At 50.6% G+C, this 20,990-nt stretch overlaps 1 protein-coding gene across 4 annotated transcripts in view; it reads left to right on the forward strand.

The window, feature by feature from the left end:
* The first annotated feature begins 11,085 nt into the window (after positions 1–11,085).
* Positions 11,086–20,990, forward strand: part of LOC144943143 (echinoderm microtubule-associated protein-like 6) — a 187,426-nt gene continuing 177,521 nt past the window's right edge. For 3 of the 4 annotated variants that reach the window (XM_078870355.1, XM_078870356.1, XM_078870357.1), the window contains exon 1: positions 11,087–11,773. In XM_078870355.1, the coding sequence (XP_078726481.1) occupies positions 11,577–11,773 (197 nt within the window). In that variant the 5' untranslated portion in view covers positions 11,087–11,576. Of the gene's footprint in view, positions 11,774–20,990 lie in introns of all 4 variants that reach the window. The other variant, XM_078870358.1, reaches the window with a different exon arrangement.

The raw sequence follows: 20,990 nt of genomic DNA on the forward strand, positions 1-20,990 counted from the left end.
GTGTGGAGGGGCTGGGTGGGGAGGGTGGGGAGGGGAGGGTGAGGAGGGGCTGGGTGGGGAGGGTGGGGAGGGGCTGGGTGGGGAGTGTGGGTGGGGGGTGGGAGGAGTGGGACTGGTCACCCCGTGGTGCCCTTATAAAACTCAACGTTTAACCTACTCACGCCGGCTTGTGCCCGCCCTCACAGTCGGGCATATTTGCGTAAATTTGTCGTGAATCCACCTCTACCCGACACAGCCAATTAGAAAGTGTTGTCACCAGTGCCGGATTAAGCTAGTGCGGGTCCTGTAGCATATGTTATAAAGGGGCCCTAAATAAATAATAAATATTTCTAAATATATATATTTGCATAGTGAAGTAATTGTATTTTTCATTTGCTATACAGCCAGATAATACGACATATCGCTAACCTTAAACACCCAGTCGTTCATAAAAGTTGAAGGCAGTATAGTACTATGGTAATATAGCAAGTGCAGAATCATTGAACTGGAACTGATAGCTTTAAAGCATTTAGCGCGGGGCCTTGAAAGTGCGGGGCCCGTAGAAAAATGTAGCGATTTTTGCTACGAGGATAATCCGACTGGTTGTCACGTGGAACAAAAGTTGCCAATTAGTTACGACTTCAGCACCGCCGGTGTGTTGGAGAGCAAACTCACCCCAACTACAATTGGAGTCCGACGTTTCGCTGGTGTTTCCAACGAGCACCATCAGGCGATTTCCAGAATTGTGTGTATTCACTCTGGCCCGAGCGCTGAGCCTACCAAGGCAGTACCACCGATGAGCGCGGTTGGCTACGTTGCGGTGCGAAAGAAGTTCAACATACATACAGTGGCGTGTGCTTTCACAGATGATTGCTGCACGTGCAGTTATGTGACTGTAGGTGGCAGACCGGTACCGTGTGCTGCTAGTGAATCGAATGCACGTGGTGTTTCACATGATCATCGGGACTTTGATCACAGCGTCAATACTCGACGCATAAATCCGTCAATTAGTTTCGATTATTCAAGCTCGCCATACGCGTGTGAGACAATGGGCTATTTAAGATGTACGCAAATCATGTACAAGTGATGAGCATCTTTTTTTTATTATTATGTTTGTTTACCCAGGAAAGTATTTCTGAGTCTCATGGACTTTCTTTCAGGAATGTCCTGCGGGTAGATTTAGTTTCACCTCCTCCAAATGTGGGCCCCGATGCCGCTGGCACGCAATGGTCTACGCTTCCGATTGGCGTCACGCGATCTCGACTCTGCGGATGAGACGCCGAGTATCGCAATCCGTCCAGATCAGTTTGCTTTGTCTTGATTCGATGCTGCTGAAATTCCGGACTCCCAGAAAGCCGTGCGTCTGTTGAGTTGCGTAATACTGGCAGTCCCCGACTCACGAACGGTTTCTGTTCCCGGGACCAGTTCGTAAGTAAAAACTGCTCGTAAGTCGGAGCACTAATTAATTTTAAATATTTTAACGGTTTTTGTCGCTGTTGTTACGTGACAGACGGCGATGTCGTCTGCTCATTTATGTCGGACATTTACTATTGCACGGTTTGCGTTGTAATCCCTCCGAACATGGACGAGTAACGTGCGTTCTCGGTACCAATTAAATCATACGACAGAGGCCCTTTATACAGCCAGGGCAACCAAATTTAGGGGTGGTCCATAAATGACGTCACGCGATTTTGAACGATTTTTGACTCCCCCCTCCCCCCCCCCCGTCGTCACAAAAAGTCAGACCCCCCTCAAATATGACGTCACAAAAAGTACAACACGCTTCAAATCGCTTTAAACTATTGTCATTGTAGTGCGTATTTAATGTGGCGCTGCACTCTGATGTTGTAGGAGAAAACATGTATTAAAAAGTCTATTTAATTAAGCAGAACGTGTTGTCGATATTTATTTAAAGTTGCGCATTTTCATGTGACGTCAGATTTCTCACCCCCCCCCCCCTCGTCACACATCGTCACAAATGTCTGCCTTCCCCCTCCTCCTAGGTGCGTGACGTCATTTATGGACGGCCCCTTGCGACATATACGTTCGACATTAATCTTAACCGCTGCTAATCACAGTACGACAGCCGCTCCTATTCGCAGTGAGAGGTGGTGGTGGTGGTGGTGGTGGAGGGGACCAAACTCCATGACGGTGTACGTCGAGTGGTGAGGCGTAAATCGGGATGTTTGCTGTGGAAGGGGACGGTCGGAGTGGGTGGTAACGGCGATGTCAAATCACATGGGAGCGGCGGTGGGGGGGTTCATTTCAACCGGAGCTCTGCGGGGCTGTGGCTCCGGAAAATACATCTCCCCTAACGCCCACCCCCTTCCCAACTCCTTGCTGTCTAAGGAGGTGGGAGGGGGGCGGTCTGGTGGCCCCTAAATTATGGCATGATGAATGAATCCGTGCACAGGTATAATGACATTTTTGAATCTCATTTATGTTCTCCCTGCGTCATGGAATTAAGCCTCCACCGCCACCACCCCCCCCCCATCCCATCGCGTGCAGCTCTGTGCCTACGAACTGATTGATGATTTGTAATGAATTAGAGTCGCAATGAGACGGTGCAGACCTTTCTGAGTGAACTGGGGGTCGCCCCAACCATAGCTCTACATATTTGTGTGTTTTTTTTTGCTGCACGGCGTTTGGAGATTGGTTTGCATATCATCAGCAGCAGCCATGATCGACCCACTGCTAGATGATCTCCTCCTAGCCGTTGCTATCCCTGCCCATGCAACAAAGATAAAGATCCCCGTATAGCCTTAACAGAACGTAGGGGCAAGTGCTGCTAGCGAGCACCTATCAAGGCCGGCACGGCACACGAGGGGGTGGATGGCCAAACACCACGCTCGGCCACCTTTGTATCCCCAGTGACGACGTTTCCACACCGCACAAAGATACCCATTTAACGCTGAGTTGACCTAGGGGGGAGGCCCTGTCTGGCAAGTGTCCCTCTCGTGCGCAGGTCGGTGCTTGCTGGAAGCGACGTTGGGTGAGATGACAGACGTTGCGCATGGGGCAAGGGGAGCCTCTCTCGCACGCACGGCTCCCATTACCATGGGCGAGACGGACGCGGTATGGCGAGTCGAGATCGGCTAGCCGTGATCGTATTTACCGAGCGCGCGTGTGTTTAGCCCAGCGGCAGGACGGGGGTGGGGGGGGGGGGCAAACGGACGAACAAGAAAAGCCAAACTTGATTTGAAGCTTTCGTGACTGCGGGAAGAGCCACGTCTGGATTTTTTTCGAATTCGGTAAAAAAAATAATGTAAGCCCCACCTCCCCACCCTCGATATTTCACGAGCCGCAATGCAACGTGACTACGTTGATAAACAACATCACATCGATAAATAACGTCACGAAGCGCGGACCTCAAAGACAAAGGACCCCCGTATAGCCTTAACAGAACATCGGGGCAAGCGCTGTTAGCGAGCACCTAAAAAGGCCGGAACGGCACACGAGGGGTGGGTGGCCAGCACCACGCCCGACCGCCTTCGTCTCCCCAGTGGCGATGTTTACACACCGCACCAGGTCACTCATTTGAGGCTGAGTCGACCGTGGCCCACACACACACACAATGTAGCTCGCAGGGCAAGATGTGCCACCGGGCTGCCCGTGGGGGCGGTAGAGGGTTCGGCGCCACGTGCCAGACTTCAGAGGTATTTCCTCCAGCATTGCAGAATCCGCACGGAGATAGCCGGTGGTCCAATTGAAGGGCGCTTTGAATCGCCGCTCATCCAGAGCCTCCCCCCATCCGCACTGCATTTCTGTGCCTCTGATTGGACAAAATGTTCCCATTGGTTGGGAGGCCAAACTTGCACGTGGCCTTACTTCAGGCTGGCTCCAAGCCAGTTGAGGCTGGTGGGGGACCTCAGCTGCGGTGACCGGCAGAGACCATGAGATAATGTGAGGGCATGCTGCAGGAGGGCTCAACAGCTGAGAATTTTCCTCACTTGATGCAGTAATTTTAGCTGTGACGGTCCCACCTGATGACGGAGACTTGTGTTGCCTCCCGAAACGTCGTGATTTATTATTTTATTTTATTTCCATTATTACTTTTATTAACTTTTACCTACGTGACTTTATCGAAACAAACCTGAGAGTATGAATCCTTGCAGTCACGAAAGCTTCAAATCTAGAAGCTGAGAAGAGGTATTCGTTTCGTGTGCTAGTTGTGGTTGTTGCGCAACCACGGCATAAGCGACCAGAATCGTCAATCCCGTGGTTGACTGTTCTTGCAACGAGGAGTGTCTCGGGAGAGCACTGCGATTAAGAGTGTGGGCACAGAGTGCGTAGCTGTGAACCCATCACGGTTTACCCCGTGTTCTTGTACAGGGAAATATAGTTTTCAGGTCCATACGGCGTACAGCCGTTTCAATAGGGCAACACTGTGCTATGTATTACCTTTACACTACAATACCCCCATTAACACTACTTCGGCTACCTTTGTTCTCAAAAACGTATGTAAACTCTTGCTGGTAACAGCTTCTCTTCACAAGGCAGCAGACATCGTGCTGCTCGCAGCAGACATCGCGGCTGTCGCGATTTTCACCTGAAGACGATGGCTTGTGTTGCTATCGAAACGTCGTGATTTATTTTGTTTTATTTCTACCTATGTGACTTACCGACAGAACCAAAGAGCATGGATTTCTGCAGTCACGAAAGCTTCAAATCAAGATTCAACATTGTGTTGTGTCTATTTGTTTGTGTTTCTCCCTCCGTGATGGGACTTTCTAGGATGGACGTTGAGATGTATAAGGGCCACGTGGGTGACCAATGAGGTCTGAATTGGGTCTGTAATAAGGTAGGGGCGCTGACGAGGGGTTGACGGCTGCGTGAGTGTGCGGGGAGGGACTCTGCAAGAGTCGGTACAGGGCAGAGAAGGTCGGCAAACCATGTGGTTTGGGAGCCGTATTTAGTAAGGACCACCGTCTCCTATTCACCACCACCACAGTGCCATAGCGCTTGAAATATTGAGGGGTTGGTTGTTTTTGTTGTTGTTTTACCGAATTCCACAAAAAAAAGGTTCTGATTTTGGTTGCAGACCCCTGGCATAGGGCGATCAGAAGCTGTCGACCCGGCCGACAGACCAACACCGATTCAGAAGCAATCTCTCCACACCGGTGTTACAGTTCCGTCGAACTCTTGATCGACTGCAAGGGCGTCTCTCTGGGAATATGTGGGAGAGAAGTGCTGGCCACCCAACTCCCTCGTGTGCCGTGGGGGCCTTCTTCATCGGTGCTCGCTCACGGCACTTGCCCCAACAGTCTGTTAAGGCTATACGGGGGGATCTTTGTCTTTGGTGTCGCCACAAATGTGGCGCGTCACGATACTTACTCTCTGTGACGTCACTGCTATAGCACGTGGCCTGCGGAGTGACGTGGCTGCGTGACAGGTGGAGTGGGAAATTACGATTGTAGGGAAGTAAAACCGCTGCCACCGCTGCCTTCCTTATGCCAAGATCACATCAGAGACTGGGTCGGCAATCTGCAAGTAGGTTGAGAAATTCAAAATTCGCTAAATGGGTCGCTTAAAAAAAAATCACTAACTCACCCACTTGGTAAAGCCGTCGGCCATTCATTCACAATTCTACTCCGGGATCACGCCATTTGCACATTCAGGCATCCGTTCATATATACTCAACCCAAGCCCAGCCGCTTATCCACTCAAACCTTCACCAACTCATTCATACATTCACTCATTCACATGCTCATATGTCCATTCAATTTTCATACACGCCATCTTCTTCACCTACTCACAATTCCACACGTGTTTGCACTATAACCCACCCCTCCGTGTATCCACTTTAATCATCCCTTAACCCGATTACTCATCCAACCAGCCAAGCGCACAATCACACGTTCTTCCAATCTCCCGTTCTTTCACCCGTACTCGAGATTGAAGACTCATTTCTTTACAACTGCGTTTTGTGTCGATTTTGTTCCTCCACCCGCACCTCCGATGAGCATGGTTGGCTACGTACGGTGTGAACGAGGTTCAACATACATACATACATCTAACTACTGCTCGAGTACCACGTAGAGCAGTGGACGACAATGGACTGATTTATTTACATGTATTCAAATATGGGCACCTTGAGAGAAGTCAAACTAGGAGTGTACGGATGACAGAAATCAATTTCACATAAGGAGGATCCATGAGGTGTCCGTGTGTGTGCCCTGCGTGTGGGGAGCGGTGGTGTAGCGGTTAGCGCGCTGCGTTACGAACCTGGCGACCCGGGTTCGATTCCCGCTCACGGCCAACACCCAGTGACGATTATCTGAATTGGTCTTGGGCCTCCCCTAGGTCGACTCAACCTCAAATTATTACCTGGTGCGGTGTGTAAACATCGCCACTAGGGAGACAAAGGCCGCCGGGCGTGGTGTTGGCCACCCACCCCCTCGTGTGCCGTGTCGGCCTTGATAAGTACTCGCTAACAGCACTTGCCCCAATAGTCAGGTAAGGCTATACGGGGGTTCTTTGCCTTTGTTTGCGCTGCGTGTCTGTTCGCCGCGTTATGTCTCGCGAGATGTGTTAGCACGAGTCGAAAAAGACGAGACATGACTACGTTTGGCAAATCCTATTTTATATTTGAACGTATGCCTTTGTTTTACAAATACGAATTATTTAACGCCGGTCAATCGTCAACGAGCTTTAAATATTTTAAATAATATGATGCCTGTATGAAGTAGGCATCTTCCACGTCGTTTGTTACGCACACAGTCACTACCCCAGGCTACTGGCAACTATTGTTGGAGGCCCTCCCTTCAAGGAACTTACCTCCACATTTCAACTCAAATCTTGATTTAAAGCTTTCGCGACTGCAGGAATTCATACTGCTGGGTCATTCGGTCAAGTCACGTAAATGAAAAATAATAGATCACGACGTTTCGATCGATCGCAACACAAGCAATCGTCTTCACCTGAAGACATTTGTGCAAAAATCCCAGTGCATCCCACTGGGATTTTTGCACACAGCGTTGAAATGCGTTTTTTTTTTCTGGAAGACTTTGCTGTTTTTTAAATCCTTTATATTAAGTTCGCTTGCTTGCTTACGACCGTGCAAATCTTTCGGTCGTTTTTTAACCCACTTCCCGTGATCCAATCGAGCTGACATTTTCCACACAGACTCGTTGTGCGTGACAATTAATGTTCGTGAAAATTTTTATCCAAAATTTTACACATTTTAGAACAAAAATATTATATTTAATTACCAATTGCTTAATGATGCAATGCAATCATCTGACCCATAGGTGGCAGCCATCTCAAGCCAGAGGACGAGAGGATTCTAGCCGCCACGCATGTAAAGGATTTATAGTGAAAAACTTTGTTTTTACGGGTTATACTTGTTCCAGGATTTTTGTCTGTTGCGTGTAGTCACTTTAAGATGTTTCTTGTTCATGTTTTTGTTTTGTTGCGGTTGCACCCGAGTCAAGAGCCGCATGGCTCACAGGGTTATACCCAATAAATGAAAGTGAAACTGAAGACGATTCACCTGAAGACGATTGCGTGTGTTGCGATCAAAACGTCGTGATGTATTATTTTTTATTGACGTGACCTGACCGAAAGACACAAGAGTATTTCGAATCAACTTCACGCGCTTCGAGCATTTGGCTGCTGCAGACATTGGCCACGTGATACGCTACTTTGTTGAGCTATCATTTGTCGCCAGGTCCCTTCTTAAAAAAAAATTAGCTCAATGGTCCTTACCTGGTGACATTAAAACAATATATAGCTCAGTTGAGTTTGTATGTTTGGACTTCCTTCGCACCGTACATAGCCAACCGCGTTTCATCGGAGGCGACGAACAAACTTGCGAGACTTCGTAGACCTGTGGAGGCCGAAAGCAAAATTATTTTTGGAGACGCTGCTGCCGCATTGGCACAAACAACCCAACACATCATAGACCACGTGCGGCCTTGAAGACAATAAACGAGATAACATGTTGGGGCACTGGCCCGTATTCACGCGGATACTCGTGCTTGACTAAGGACCATTGCCCGAAACGTTGCCTTTTATCAATATTTTTTGTTTCTTTTAAGGCCACGGTGTTAGGGACACCCACAGGAGTTGGCGAGAGGTGAGAGCCACCCTCACTTCAACCTGCATGACCCAGCGTGGTGAAGCATGCTCGGTATGACGCACCGAAAAGTGCCGCTGCGATTCTGGTTGCTTTTGGCTCCACCGGCGTTGTTCAATGCAAGGCCCCGCGGTCGCACTGGCGGCCCCTGTAGGCCTTTAGCGCGTCACCTGCCCTGCGGCCCCCGGAGAGGACACAACGAGTGACAACCCCGTCCCATTTGCAGGTGGTGGCGGCCCTCACTCTGACGATGTCTTATCGGCGAAAGTGCCCCCCGCTCGCCACCGCCCCCCTCCTCCTCTGAAAATGAGTGAAGAACACCGGCCCAAGTCGTTCCTCGCATACTGCAGTCTGTGACAGAGAACACGCGGCGTGTTTTGAAAGCGAGGGGAACGCTGCCGTATCGAGCTGCGTCCGCAAGACGGATTGGGATGGAGTCTCACTCGCCACGTCCATCGCTTTTGCTAAAGGTCGCCCTCTCCAGGGTTATTCATCTGGGGGGGGGGGGGGGTTGGTGCCACCGTGCAGAAAGTAAAATCGGTGATAATGAAGGAAACGAATTAAAGCCCTCGGTCAGGCCATCTCTGGACCAAGGCCTCCTCCCCCACGGCGTGTTTGGGCGAGATGTTAACTACCTCGCCTGGTATGCAGGAGGTCGTGGGTTCGATCGCGATTCTGACGACGCCTGCTGTATATTTGGAGTTTGCGTGTCTCTCTCTCTCTCCGTGGTCGCGTGGATTTTTGTCCGGTCCTCTGGTTTTTCCCTCCACGTTTAGAAACACGCGCTTAGAGTATACGGCTGCTATACATTTCCACGTGATAAGCCACTTCGTTGAGCTATCATTTAATTGATTCGCCAGAGCACAATCATTGCAGCAGTGGCTCTGCGACCCTGTTTGGGGTTTTTGCCCCTCCCCCTGTCCTTGCCCCCCCCCGCAGCCCCAACCACCGCCCCCCACCCTAGATCACATGTCCACGCCTCCAGTCGTTGCCCGAAACATCGCCCGTTATATATTTCCTTTTGAAGGCCATCTGGTGTGAATGACGAAAGGGAGGTATCTGTCGTCTGTGCTTGTGCGCCACTTGCAACGCAGCAGCAGCAGCATCGCCAAATATTTGGTCTACTCATGTTCACGAGGGCGTGTTTGTCGTCGCAAAGTGTGCAACATTGGAAATTATCTCGTGCACGTTATCCACGCCGCATCCTTAGCCCCGACCCTGAAAGGCGTTCCTGTGGAGAGAACGGGCTGCATTGCAGTCTTATTCACTCGCTGGCCATTTCGTTGGTTTATAAAAAAAAGCAAGACAGACCTAAACGCACGCTGGGGGTGGGAATGTGAAATTGGGCCGTAATTTTAGTGAACTCTTAGCTGGCTTAGCAATAAACAGATGGAGGAAAGGAGAGAGAGAGAAAGGGCATGCCACCGAACGCATTGCTTCCTCCTACATTATGCAACTCTAACCTTTCTCGAATAGATTAACTGTGTTAATATGAATGATTGTGCGGGAACCCATGGATTATGCATGATCAAGGCAGCAAAGCAGGCGCGGCACCGGGACATTTGACTGATTGACTGTAACGATGCCTTTGCTCATTTGCATGTCTCTAATTAAGTTCTGAATTACTCAGGAATCCCGTTACGCGCTCCGGTTCAACTCGCCACGACTACGGTACTACACAGTACGCACTTCACTCGGTTGATGAGCGAATTGGTAATAGGGTTTAGTACTATACTTATAACCAGAGGTGGCTCTGAAACTTTACAAGGGAACAGTTTCGTTGAATATAAATCTCCTTAACGGGCACAATTCCGGGATGTTGTTATGGCAGTACGAACATATATATTTTTTTTATGGCGGTTCAATTTATAGGCTTATTTCATGGCCAGTTTAAGCACAGAGGTAGGAAGCCTTATATAAGGTCCTGTCGGCTGGAACGTCCCAAAGTTTCAAGCCTTGTATATAGGGCCCTACATTCGCAACAATAGATGCATTCAATGCATTGTGTCTGGTATCAATAGAATACAGCACTGCACCAGTCTTCGGGATTTGCTTCTCCATAGGTTTCAGCGTCACACTCTTCCGGAAAGTTCCAGAAAGATTGGATCGGCAAAAATGTCATCATCAGGGGATGCACATACATTTAAAGACCTCCAGATATCAGCTTAAGTTGATCATGAAAAACATGTTTTTTTGTTTTGCCCATGCCCGCTAATTTGGAGGCATAAAATCAACCGCTGTCCCAGAGTTTTTAAAAACGTTACCAGCACTCCTTAAAAATACTCATTTACAAAACTTACACGTACAGCCGTTTTAACAAGCCACTGCTGGATGGCTTCCCACCCCCCACCCCCACACCGCGCGGGTCGTGGGGGTGGGGGGTTATTTGACCAAAGTACTTAAAACCACTGGTTGTCAGTGTGGGTTGGTTGGTGATGGCGGGCTGCATAGACGTAGGAGCATCGAAGTAGAGTACAACGTTAGATTTTCGTGCACTGCGCTCTGCTGTCCAAATATGCAGCATAGTATTTTTAGGTTTTTTTAATGAAAAAAAGATATATTACGGGGGAAATGGATTTAACATTTTGGTTGTGGGATTTGTCTCGTAAACACTCGACTGCACCCCGCACCCCCTCCAAATTTCAGCTGTAGCCTTTGAAGGATATCATCATCATAAATTACATCTCGACGCTTGATTAATTCCTGATTATATTAATCGATTATGTTTGCCTCGTTTTCATTCTTTCCTTCAACAACCATTGACACACACGTAACATAATTGCGCAGTATAATTCACAGATAATCGAATTCGTGAACATTCGATTAAAATTATTTTCAAATTGAAGCGCGACCACGAACGTTGACACTCGATCGGATAATTGTTGATCCGGCGCAATCGGCCGTGCACCAAACTCAGAAATGTGAGCCGTCGCTTGCTCTCACGGCCGTCGTCCGTCCCGAGTCCCCCTTCTCCCCTCAAGGTGCCCCAATTCCTATTCCCATCCCCATCCGCTACACGCGCACACCACGACCACATCATCAAGCGCGCCGGTCACGTGACGCGCTGCGAGCGCCCGCTGTCCGTGGTGCTGAATCTGTAAAGGCGGCCCGAGGCGGCGTGGGGTCCCATTCGCACGCCGCTCCGACCGCGAGCCGCACAACTACGGGCCGACGCGTAACCCCCCCCCCCCCCACACCAAACGCACACTGCCAACCGTCTCTCTCGTGGTTGTGTCTCAGTGCATCTCTCTCTCGCTTTAGCAGCTGGAGCTGGAGCCATAATGGCGAGGTTTCGCTAAGGACGGGATAGGTGTTGGCAGCGGCGCGCGGGCGGGGGTGGAGAGAAACAGCATTTGCGGCGGTATCATTATCCCTGAGCAGCGGCAGCAAGCAGCAGCAAGCGAGGAGCGACGGACGGACAGACTTGACGCCCCGGGGGGGGGGGGGGGGGGGGGCTGAGGGGTCGCCAAAGCGAGAAGACGACGACGAGGAGGCGAGGGAGTCTTCACTCGGCCGGGCGATGTCTGACAGAACCCCGCCGCTCGGTCAGCTCCGCCTGGAGTGGGTTTACGGGTACCGCGGTCACCAATGCCGCAACAACCTCTACTACACGGCGGCGCGGGAGCTCGTGTACTTTGTGGCCGGTGTCGGGGTGGTGTACAACACTCGCGACCACCGGCAGAAATTCTTTCTCGGCCACACGGACGATATCATCAGGTAGGTGGGTGGTGGTGTTGGTATGAAGTGGACGGACGGCGAGTAGCGGCCTGCGTGTGTGTGTGAAAGAGATAGAGAGGCGTGTGTTTGTATTTTTGTGTGAGGTGCTCGCTAATGACACTTGCCCCAACAGTCTGTGTCAGGCTATACGGGGGATCTTTGTATTATTGCACGGGTGGTGTTTGCAGTTCACGTCAATTGACAGTGGCAGATGTAATTGCCGCCGTACGACACGGCCAATCGTCAGCAAGTGAATTGGAGTACTGTTGTTCTCGAGAGTATTACATCTGGTTACAATTGTGCACGCATAGCCGAGTCGTTGATTCACTCGGTACATCGCTAAAACTGAATAACGGGAGTAAAGTTCTACATGCCTGCAATAAGCGTCGTGATCAATACAAGTATCTCATCGTCATCGAACCCCAATAAGCCGCCTCCAGTGGAGGGTGCCGCTAGCAAATTCGGTTACCGTATACTGTCCAGCAAACCACTGGACAATACACACAGCGTGGTGCAATGTGCTTTTATACAGCGTTCAAATACGCCTGCGTCTCAAGACGCAAACACATATGATGGTGTATTGTGAATACTGTGTACTATGCCATAGCGTGTGATGTAATCGCCTTGTGGAGACTGCTGTACGCTATTAACTTCATCAGCAGCAACAGCAGCAGCTTCTGTTCGCCATAGACGCGAGAATCTGGAGTAACCGGTTGTACGGGGCTGTTCGTGTGTGTCATGAGATTGCTCAGTGCAGAATATAACCCATTTAACGTGCGCGTTAGTTTCACATGGGCAGTGGTAGTCGACCTGTAGACGTTTTCAACGACTGTATAAGTTGACAGCTTGCGTCAAATATTGAGTGCAAACTGCACGCACATCGATTCCCTAGCGATCTCTGTGATTACGACGGTAGCGACCATACGTACTGTATACACAACGCAAATACGAACATCACCCACCCACCCCACCCACTCACCCACCCACTCACTCACCCACTCACTCACCAACTCACTCACTCACCCACCCACTCACTCACTCACCCACTCACTCACTCACTATCCACCCAGCCACTCACCCATCCACCCAGCCACTCATCCACTCACTCACTCACTCACTCATCCACTCACTCACCCACTCACTCACCCATCCACCAAGCCACTCACCCATCCACCCAGCCACTCACCCCATCCACCCAGCCACTCACCCACTCACCCACCCACTCACCCACCCACCCACTCACCCACCCACCCACTCACCCACTCACTCACTCACTCACTCACCCACTCACTCACTCACCCATCCACCCAGCCACTCACCCATCTACCCAGCCACTCACCCACCCAGCCACTCACCCACCCACCCACTCTCTGCCATCGCTGCTTGTGTTTGTACAGCACAGCACACGCGAGTTTGTTAACACGGGGACGCTCGCTTTGATGCGCGCATCGCTGTAATTACCGCATTCACGGTGTTGGTCTTTTTTTTTGGAGCGACGCAATCATCCGTGCAACCTCGCATTCTGCACGGAGGTTTGCCGTTGAGCGTTACTATGATGGATTTATAGCGTGGCGTAAGCGCGACCGTTTCTGAATACGCTCCGCAGCGAGACGGACGCTCGCCTCCTCGAGATAACATGAAGTGGAATCATTTGGATGTACTGGATATATTTATAATAAAACAAAATCCCGAGCGCTGGCAATGAGTGATACAAACGCTACCGGGCTAGGCGGCGAAGGAGACGCCGGCAAAAGTAAAAGTGCCGGTGAAGAAGACACTTCACAGGATGAGAGCGAGGAGGAGGGAGCGGCGGTGGCTACGCACGCGGCCTGTAATCCGGCACTGCGGAGGCAGCGAGGGTTGGCGGATCACCGCTCAGATGTTGCCACGCGTCCTCCCCGCGGGCGGCGTAGAGGCTCGCCACGAGGCGTCGTCACAGCAAAGTGCCGACTCCTCTCTTCACCCATCGCGTCTGTATATACGAGAGTCTGGCGACCGCCTACCCCCCCCCAACTCCTCGCCATACGTGGCGTTTATTTCCGGGTGCTCAGGTTTCCTTCCCGCGTGTTGTACACTCATGCATTGGCTGAAAGCACCTTCATATATAAGGGACCGGCAGAGCTCGGGCAATCGTTGGTAGTGCCCGGCTCACCAGCTGAATGCTGCCCTCCCGGCGTGTCTGTTGCTCATCTTATCGCCTCCCTAGTCGTTGTTTTCCCTCTCTCTGTCTCTCTCTCATCGAGAGTGAGCGAATACTGCGTAGCGCGTTACAAGTTGAAATCTAATATTATTACTACGTGTTTAAGAGACGAGCAGGAGAGGCAGATCGTGAGAGTATTGAAGTTGGTAAAGTTGATCCTGCGCGGGCGGGGGTGGAGGGGGTGGAGGGGGGGGGCGTGCATCTGGCAGGGCAGGTGCGGGCGAAGAGAAGATGCGGGTCGGGCAGGCTCCCAACTCGACAGGTGCGGCGATGATGATACGAGATCTCTCCGTGGGAATATAAAGGCTCGGTGGTGATGTGGGGGGTTGGGTTGCCGTCGGGGTGAGGGGGTGGGGGGGGTGGATGATGTGGGGAGGAGTCCGTCTGTGCCGTGATCTGGGCTTAGGGGCTCTCTTCGCTAAAATGGAGCAGCTCCCATAATCTGTTTCGCTCGCAGAAATCTTGATTTTTGGATCAAAGCCAAGAGCACAGTAGGGAGCTACAAACGAGTAGACCGTGTGTCCGTGTGATCTGCGGAGCGGTTGTGTCGTGGTTAGCGTCTATGCGACATTTTTGCCAGTATCAAGATGATGAAAATATTATAATAATAGTCTTTACCCCCTTCTGGCAATAAAACAGTTGTTAGGATGTAAAAAAAGAAATCAAATAGATACCTTTTGCAAGGCATCGAATTTGCAGAAGACTGTCTATGGTGTAGGCTAATCAGTTGCAATGACAAATGTTTATATTATCCGATCATTTTTGTTTGCATGTTCACCACAAGTCTGCGTGGTAAATGCAGGTTTAATGCCTTTCAATAAGTGTTGTCTATTTGGTGTTTCAACATCTTAACACCTTCAGTTTTATTTCCAGAAATGATAAAGCTTCTTCTTAATTTTTCGTTCACAGTGCTTAGCTCACTGCGCTGTAAGAACCCAGAGGACCCGACGTTTATTCCTGCCGTTCACCCCATAACAGTGGCCAATATTTGACACCGGTTCTGGACCTCGCCTAGGCGATCTCCACCTTAGCTGTGCACCTGGTGCAGTGTGTAAACACCGGCACTGGGGAAACACAGGCGGGAGGGACGTGGTCCTGACCACCCAATCCACTCGGGTGCCGTGGCGGCCTTCACAGGTGCTGCTCGCTATCGGCAGTCACCCCAACAGCCGTTGCGGGCTGCATGGAGCCTTCTTTGTTACGTGTGTCAGTGGTTCATGCATTACACTACGACCCCGACCACCTGCATTTTGATTTCAGGCCACGGTCACCAACAGTGGTGAGTGATATAAGCATATGTTTGACCCTCTCTGGCAACGAAACAGGTGTTAAGATCTTCTTGGTTCTTTCGGTAAAGTCACGTAGAAGGGAAATAATAAAATAATAAAAATAAAACATAATAAAATAGTGAGAATTAGTTTATTATGTTTTATTTTCATTATTTTATTATTTCCCTTCTACGTGACTTTACCGAAAGAACCCAGAAGATGAATCCCTGCAGTCACGAAAGCTTTAAATCGAAATTTAAGGTGTTAAGATGTTTAATCACCAAACAGAAACCTTCCGCAAGGAATCGTCAAAGAGTTTCTGTTTGGTGTTTGAACATTTTAACACAACTGTTTTATTGCCAGAAAGGGTAACACCTATTCTTGTATTTTGATACTGGCAAAGGAGGTCCCACGAGGTGGTGAGTGATATCTGATCATAAGCATCGCCACAGGTGAGAAAGGAAAAGGCGTCTGCCTGGGCGTGGAGTTCACCACATCACAAACATCTACCTTAACAGGTGCTTGCTGACAGAATTCGCCCCAGCAGGTAATATCTGTCCTTGCAATGCCAATGACTGCGCCCGAGATGTCTGTGACCAGGGTTGGACACCCGGTCGTGGGTAATATCGGTGCCAAGTGGTAACTGAACCTGGCTAGGGAACTCCTCTAGGTCGACTCAGCCTTCAATTAGTATCTAATTTGGGGTGTATAACAGTAACATATTCCTGCGGAGGGAGCTAGTAGGAACCTTGGGTTGCTCGGTCAATGGCCAGAGTCAACGGCGGCGTGGTGTATTCCGCAAATATGCCCGACTGTGAGGGCGGGCACAAGCCGGCGTGAGTAGGTTAAACGTTGAGTTTTACAGGTAGGAAAAACAGGTTCCACACTGCCCACCAGGGATTATTTGTCTGTCTGTCGTGCACCAATACGCTGTCCAACCAAGTTCCTACCTGCCCACTCCGAAGGAACGTGTTATAAGGGCACCACGGGGTGACCAGCCCCACCCCACCCAGCCCCACCCCTCCCACCCCCCACCCAGCCCCACCCTCCCCACCAAGCCCCTCCCCAACCTCCCCTCCCCACCCAGCCCCACCATCCCACCCAGCCCCTCCCCACCCTCCCCTCCCCACCCAGCCCCTCCCTCCCCACCCAGCCCCTCCCCACCCTCCCCTCCCCTCTCCACCTACCCATCCCCTCCCTCCCCACCCAGCCCCTCCCTGCACGATGGACACAATAATCCCCTGTGGGCTGGTGTAACATGGAGGTTCCTACCAGTATAGCAATAGCACTGGGAAGATAAAGTCTTGCTCAGCATGGTTTTGGCCACTCCACCCCATCGTGTGTGTTACCTGTTCTATCAGACGCTTGCAGTGGCTGGTGGCACTTGCCACAAATGTTATAAAGATACACCGGGGATTTATTTGTTATCCTTGCGTGTGTGATGGCAGCGTGGTCCGTACAATGTGCTACTCTGGATTCGATTCCCGGATACAGAGACACACCATTGGGCTGCCTTGAGATTTAACATGCCTCGAGTCTCTTGAGTACCGAGCGTCTTGTGATCAACATAAGCGCCGAGTAGACAGACGCAGCCGGGCATGCCTGATTCTGGTACCGCCACTAACTAGATATTTGTCTATCATCATGGTCTATCAACTGCTCGATGAAGCCCCTCCCTGCGCCTTCGCCATCCGTCACAGTCCTGTGATGCCACCACAATCCATCTCACTAATGCGCATGCCTCCAAAATCCAATTCCAATTTGTTAACCTCAGCGTTCACTTGTATATATATATTTATTTTGTTAAATTCCAAAAGCGTTCCCGTTTATTTATTTATTTATTGAAAGACTCGTAATATTTCTACTGCGTGACAGACCGGATAATGTAAGCTATCCTTTATGTAAAGGTGTGCGGTTCATCGCAGCGTGGATTTTCATCACGGACCTCATACACAAATGAGGCGGGGGACCAGTGGCGCAGTCGGTTCTCCGCGCGCCATCGAACCCGGCGATCCAAGTTCGATTCCCCGGCACGGCTAACGTCAGCGGCGGATGACGCCCGACCGATCGCAAGCACCGCTTCACCCACCCGCCCATCGACGAAAGTGCGTCTTGTTTAAATACGGGCAAATATCATAATGATAATCATAATAATCTACAAAAAAATGTTTTTTATTGTTTGACAATGAACGCCGTCGTGTGGTAACTTCGAACGAATCTCAAAGGTTCGCACGGACACATCTGCGCGTGTGGCTTTGCCACGTGCGCACGTGCGCGTGTGTTCACCGATTCGCCAGCCACTCCCAACAAAGCCGGTGTTTATGATCTATTACGCGTGTGTTATCATACCGGCGAGCACGCAGAAATTATAGGGCTCTGTCGCCAGATGATAACAACAGCACGCGCGTAATCGGTGGCTCTTACACTCTCAATTAAACCCTGTCCATCAAATAACAATTACACGTTGGTACAACCCTTTCTTCTTGTACTCCTCCTTCTTCCTTCTTCTTTCTTCTTCATTATTTCACGTACACGTTGGCAGTGACGCCGGTGGAAATGCAGCGTTCGGCGAACCGCGAGCCATATGTTACGTTGCTCTTTGTGTGCACGCCACAACGGCATTATGAAATCCAAACACACACACACACACACAGAGACGCTCTGTTGGTCACCCATGTGCACAGACAGAGAGGTTCCAAGGACACTCGGCGGAATGGGGTGAATGACTTCAAGCGGTGGGACATTGGGGCGATCGACTCCCTCCGCTGTGAACTCATTCCCCAGACATTCGTCTGAAAATCACTCCGCCCATCGCGCGAAAGGAGCTCCAGACTGGATATCGCAATGTGACATAATTTTTGTCGTCGTCGTCATCATCATCGTCGTCGTCATCATCGTCGTCGTCATCATCGTCGTCATCATCGTCGTCGTTGTCGTCGTTGTCATCGTCGTCATCATCGTCGTCATCATCATTATCGTCATCATCGTCGTCGTCACCAGCGTCGTCATTAACATCGTCGTCGTCATCATCGTCGTCATCATCGTCGTCGTTGTCATCGTCGTCATCATCGTCGTCATCATCGTCATCATCATTATCGTCATCATCATCATCATCATCATCATCATCGTCGTCATCGTCGTCATCATCATCGTCATCATCATTATCGTCATCATCATCATCATCGTCGTCATCATCATCGTCGTCATCGTCGTCATCATCATTATCGTCATCATCATCATCGTCGTCATCGTCATCATCATCGTCATCATCATCGTCGCATCATCGTCGTCATCATCATCGTAATCGTCATCATTATCGTCATCATCATCATCATCGTCGTCATCATCGTCATCATCGTTGTCATCATCCATCGTCATCGTCGTCGTCGTCATCGTCGTCGTCATCGTCGTCGTCGTCGTCGTCGTCGTCATCGTCGTCGTCATCGTCGTCGTCATCGTCGTCGTCATCGTCGTCGTCATCGTCGTCGTCATCGTCGTCGTCATCGTCGTCGTCATCGTCGTCGTCATCGTCGTCGTCATCGTCGTCGTCATCGTCAGCGTCATCGTCAGCGTCGTCATCATCACCAGAGATACACACGCGTCAGGCCAACGTTGACCCGTGGTTTGAAACAATTGGTCTCGACGTTGCACGTTTACCGGCTAGCCGTGGAATTTCCGTGTGTGTTGAACGGAGCACTGTTTAAAAATGGGCAAGGCTAGATATAAAGTGTTATGAGTGGTGCGTCTCGTTTATTAGGGTGGCGGTTGTCGTGAGCCTTATATAAGGTCCCGTCGACCGGAACCTCCATTCTCTCTCTCTCTCTCTCCGTGCTCGGTTCGGCGATATCGGGGCTTTGTAACGTCTCCCTCGACGAAGCTAAATCGATCCTGCTCCTGCGGCCCCACACGCGCACACAGATGAAGAACGATGAGCCAGATGAGTTTCCTTTTTCGTTCTCGCGCCGAAAGGAAGAAGAATATCTATCGATTTCGTCAGCGCATCGTTACACCCCCAGGCATCATCTCTGCCACGATCACCATCGTCATTGTACAGTCGTCACCTGCATCAACATCATGAATCAGGCTGCACTACTTGGTGGGAAGCTTTTGCAGCGCTCCTCCGACAGTGGCTGGTTTCCACGATCAATCGCTGGCAAATATCACGACCGGTTCTGGGCCTCCCCCTAGGTCGACTCAACCTGAAATACATACCTGGTGCCCAGTGTAAACAATCATAACTGCGGGGTGGGGGGGGGGAGAGAGAGAGACAAAGGCGTCCGGGCGTAGCGTTGGCCACACCACCAGCCTTCACAGGTGCTCGCTTCAACTCCTTTGGCCCCACAGCGGATTGTTATAGGCTATACAATAATTCGACTGTAGGAACGTGGAATTTTCCACCACGGGCTCAGCACCCCATCGCTGGATGTCCAAGTGACACCGCTTCTGCCGCCGCTGTCTCTATATCAGGCAGCGCCCACGTGCAGCGTCGAAACCCCTAAGCGACGCGCCCTGACAGAGGCTGCATCTCTGTGCCATTCCTGCGATTCTGGCTGGCCGCGACGTTTTGTGTACCGAGGAGGAGGAGGAGCGGGGTAGCCCCGGCTCAGATACAGCCGCGGTGAGTCGGCAACCCCCTGGTGTCCTGAGCGGCAAATGTTCACCTCTGCCGTGCTCAAGACGCGTGTTGAACGCGCTTGGCGTTTGTTTCGGAACAAAACAGAAAAAGCAAGACCCCAAATAACACTTTGTGCAACGTACTCTCAAAAATTAAGCGGCATGTTTTAATGAAGATGTATTGTCTTACGTGCGCGCGTGTGTGAATGCGCAAAATGCTGCGAGTGTCATGCGCGCGAGTAATTAGTGCCGAGTGATGAGCATTTAATTACACGTCCGTGTACGCACGGAGAATTAAAGGGAATTTAATTACTCCTCACTTGGGGCTAAGTACTCATCGGAGCCACTCGCATCAGACGACATTCTCGTACCTTCCTCACGTGTGCCTGCAGTGGGCACAATCAATTATTAATGCCCTTGTCCCAAACAAAAGTTGTACGCAGTGTAAAGACCAGCTGCTGCTGCTGCTGCTGCGACAGATGACACCGTGGCTGCAATAGTCAATCGTCATTCATTTATTGATTTAGCCAGTCGCCACACATTGAAGGAAGCTTCCTGCTCACTCGATTCCCCCCTCCCCGCAACGTTGCTAGGCTGGCTCAGAGTAGGGATTATCGGCGTAAGGCACTACCGCTACCACTTGTGGTAGTGGCACTACCGCTACCACTTGTGGTAGCGGTAGTGCCGGAAGCCTCCTTCAAGTGTCTGGCGACTGCCTAATCAATAAATGAATGACTTTTGACCATTGCAGCTACGGTGGCATCTGTCGCAGCAGCAGCGGTATCACAGGGGGTTGGTCAAGAGATAGCTGCGTGAACCACCACCCCACCCCCGTCTGCGTTAGATGCCGCGAGCGTGGTCCGCTGGAAAGTTCGGATTCCTACCGCGCACGGCGAAATACCACTCCGCGAACTCTTCACTGGAAGAAAGAAGAAAATAAAACCTCCCTCTTCAAATGCAAACTTGAGACTCGGTGAGGCTTTGGTGTATAAACAAAGGGCATTGTCGTCGTCATCATTGTCATCTTCATCATCATCAACTGGATTCATTGAGGTGGTGCACAGATGTTGACAATGCACGCAGTGTCATTGGACTATAGCCAGTTGCTCTGCATCTGCTCTCATTAACAGGGTGG

Source organism: Lampetra fluviatilis, chromosome 30 (genome assembly GCF_964198595.1).
Source record: "Lampetra fluviatilis chromosome 30, kcLamFluv1.1, whole genome shotgun sequence".
In the NCBI taxonomy this organism is placed as follows: Eukaryota; Metazoa; Chordata; class Hyperoartia; order Petromyzontiformes; family Petromyzontidae; genus Lampetra; species Lampetra fluviatilis.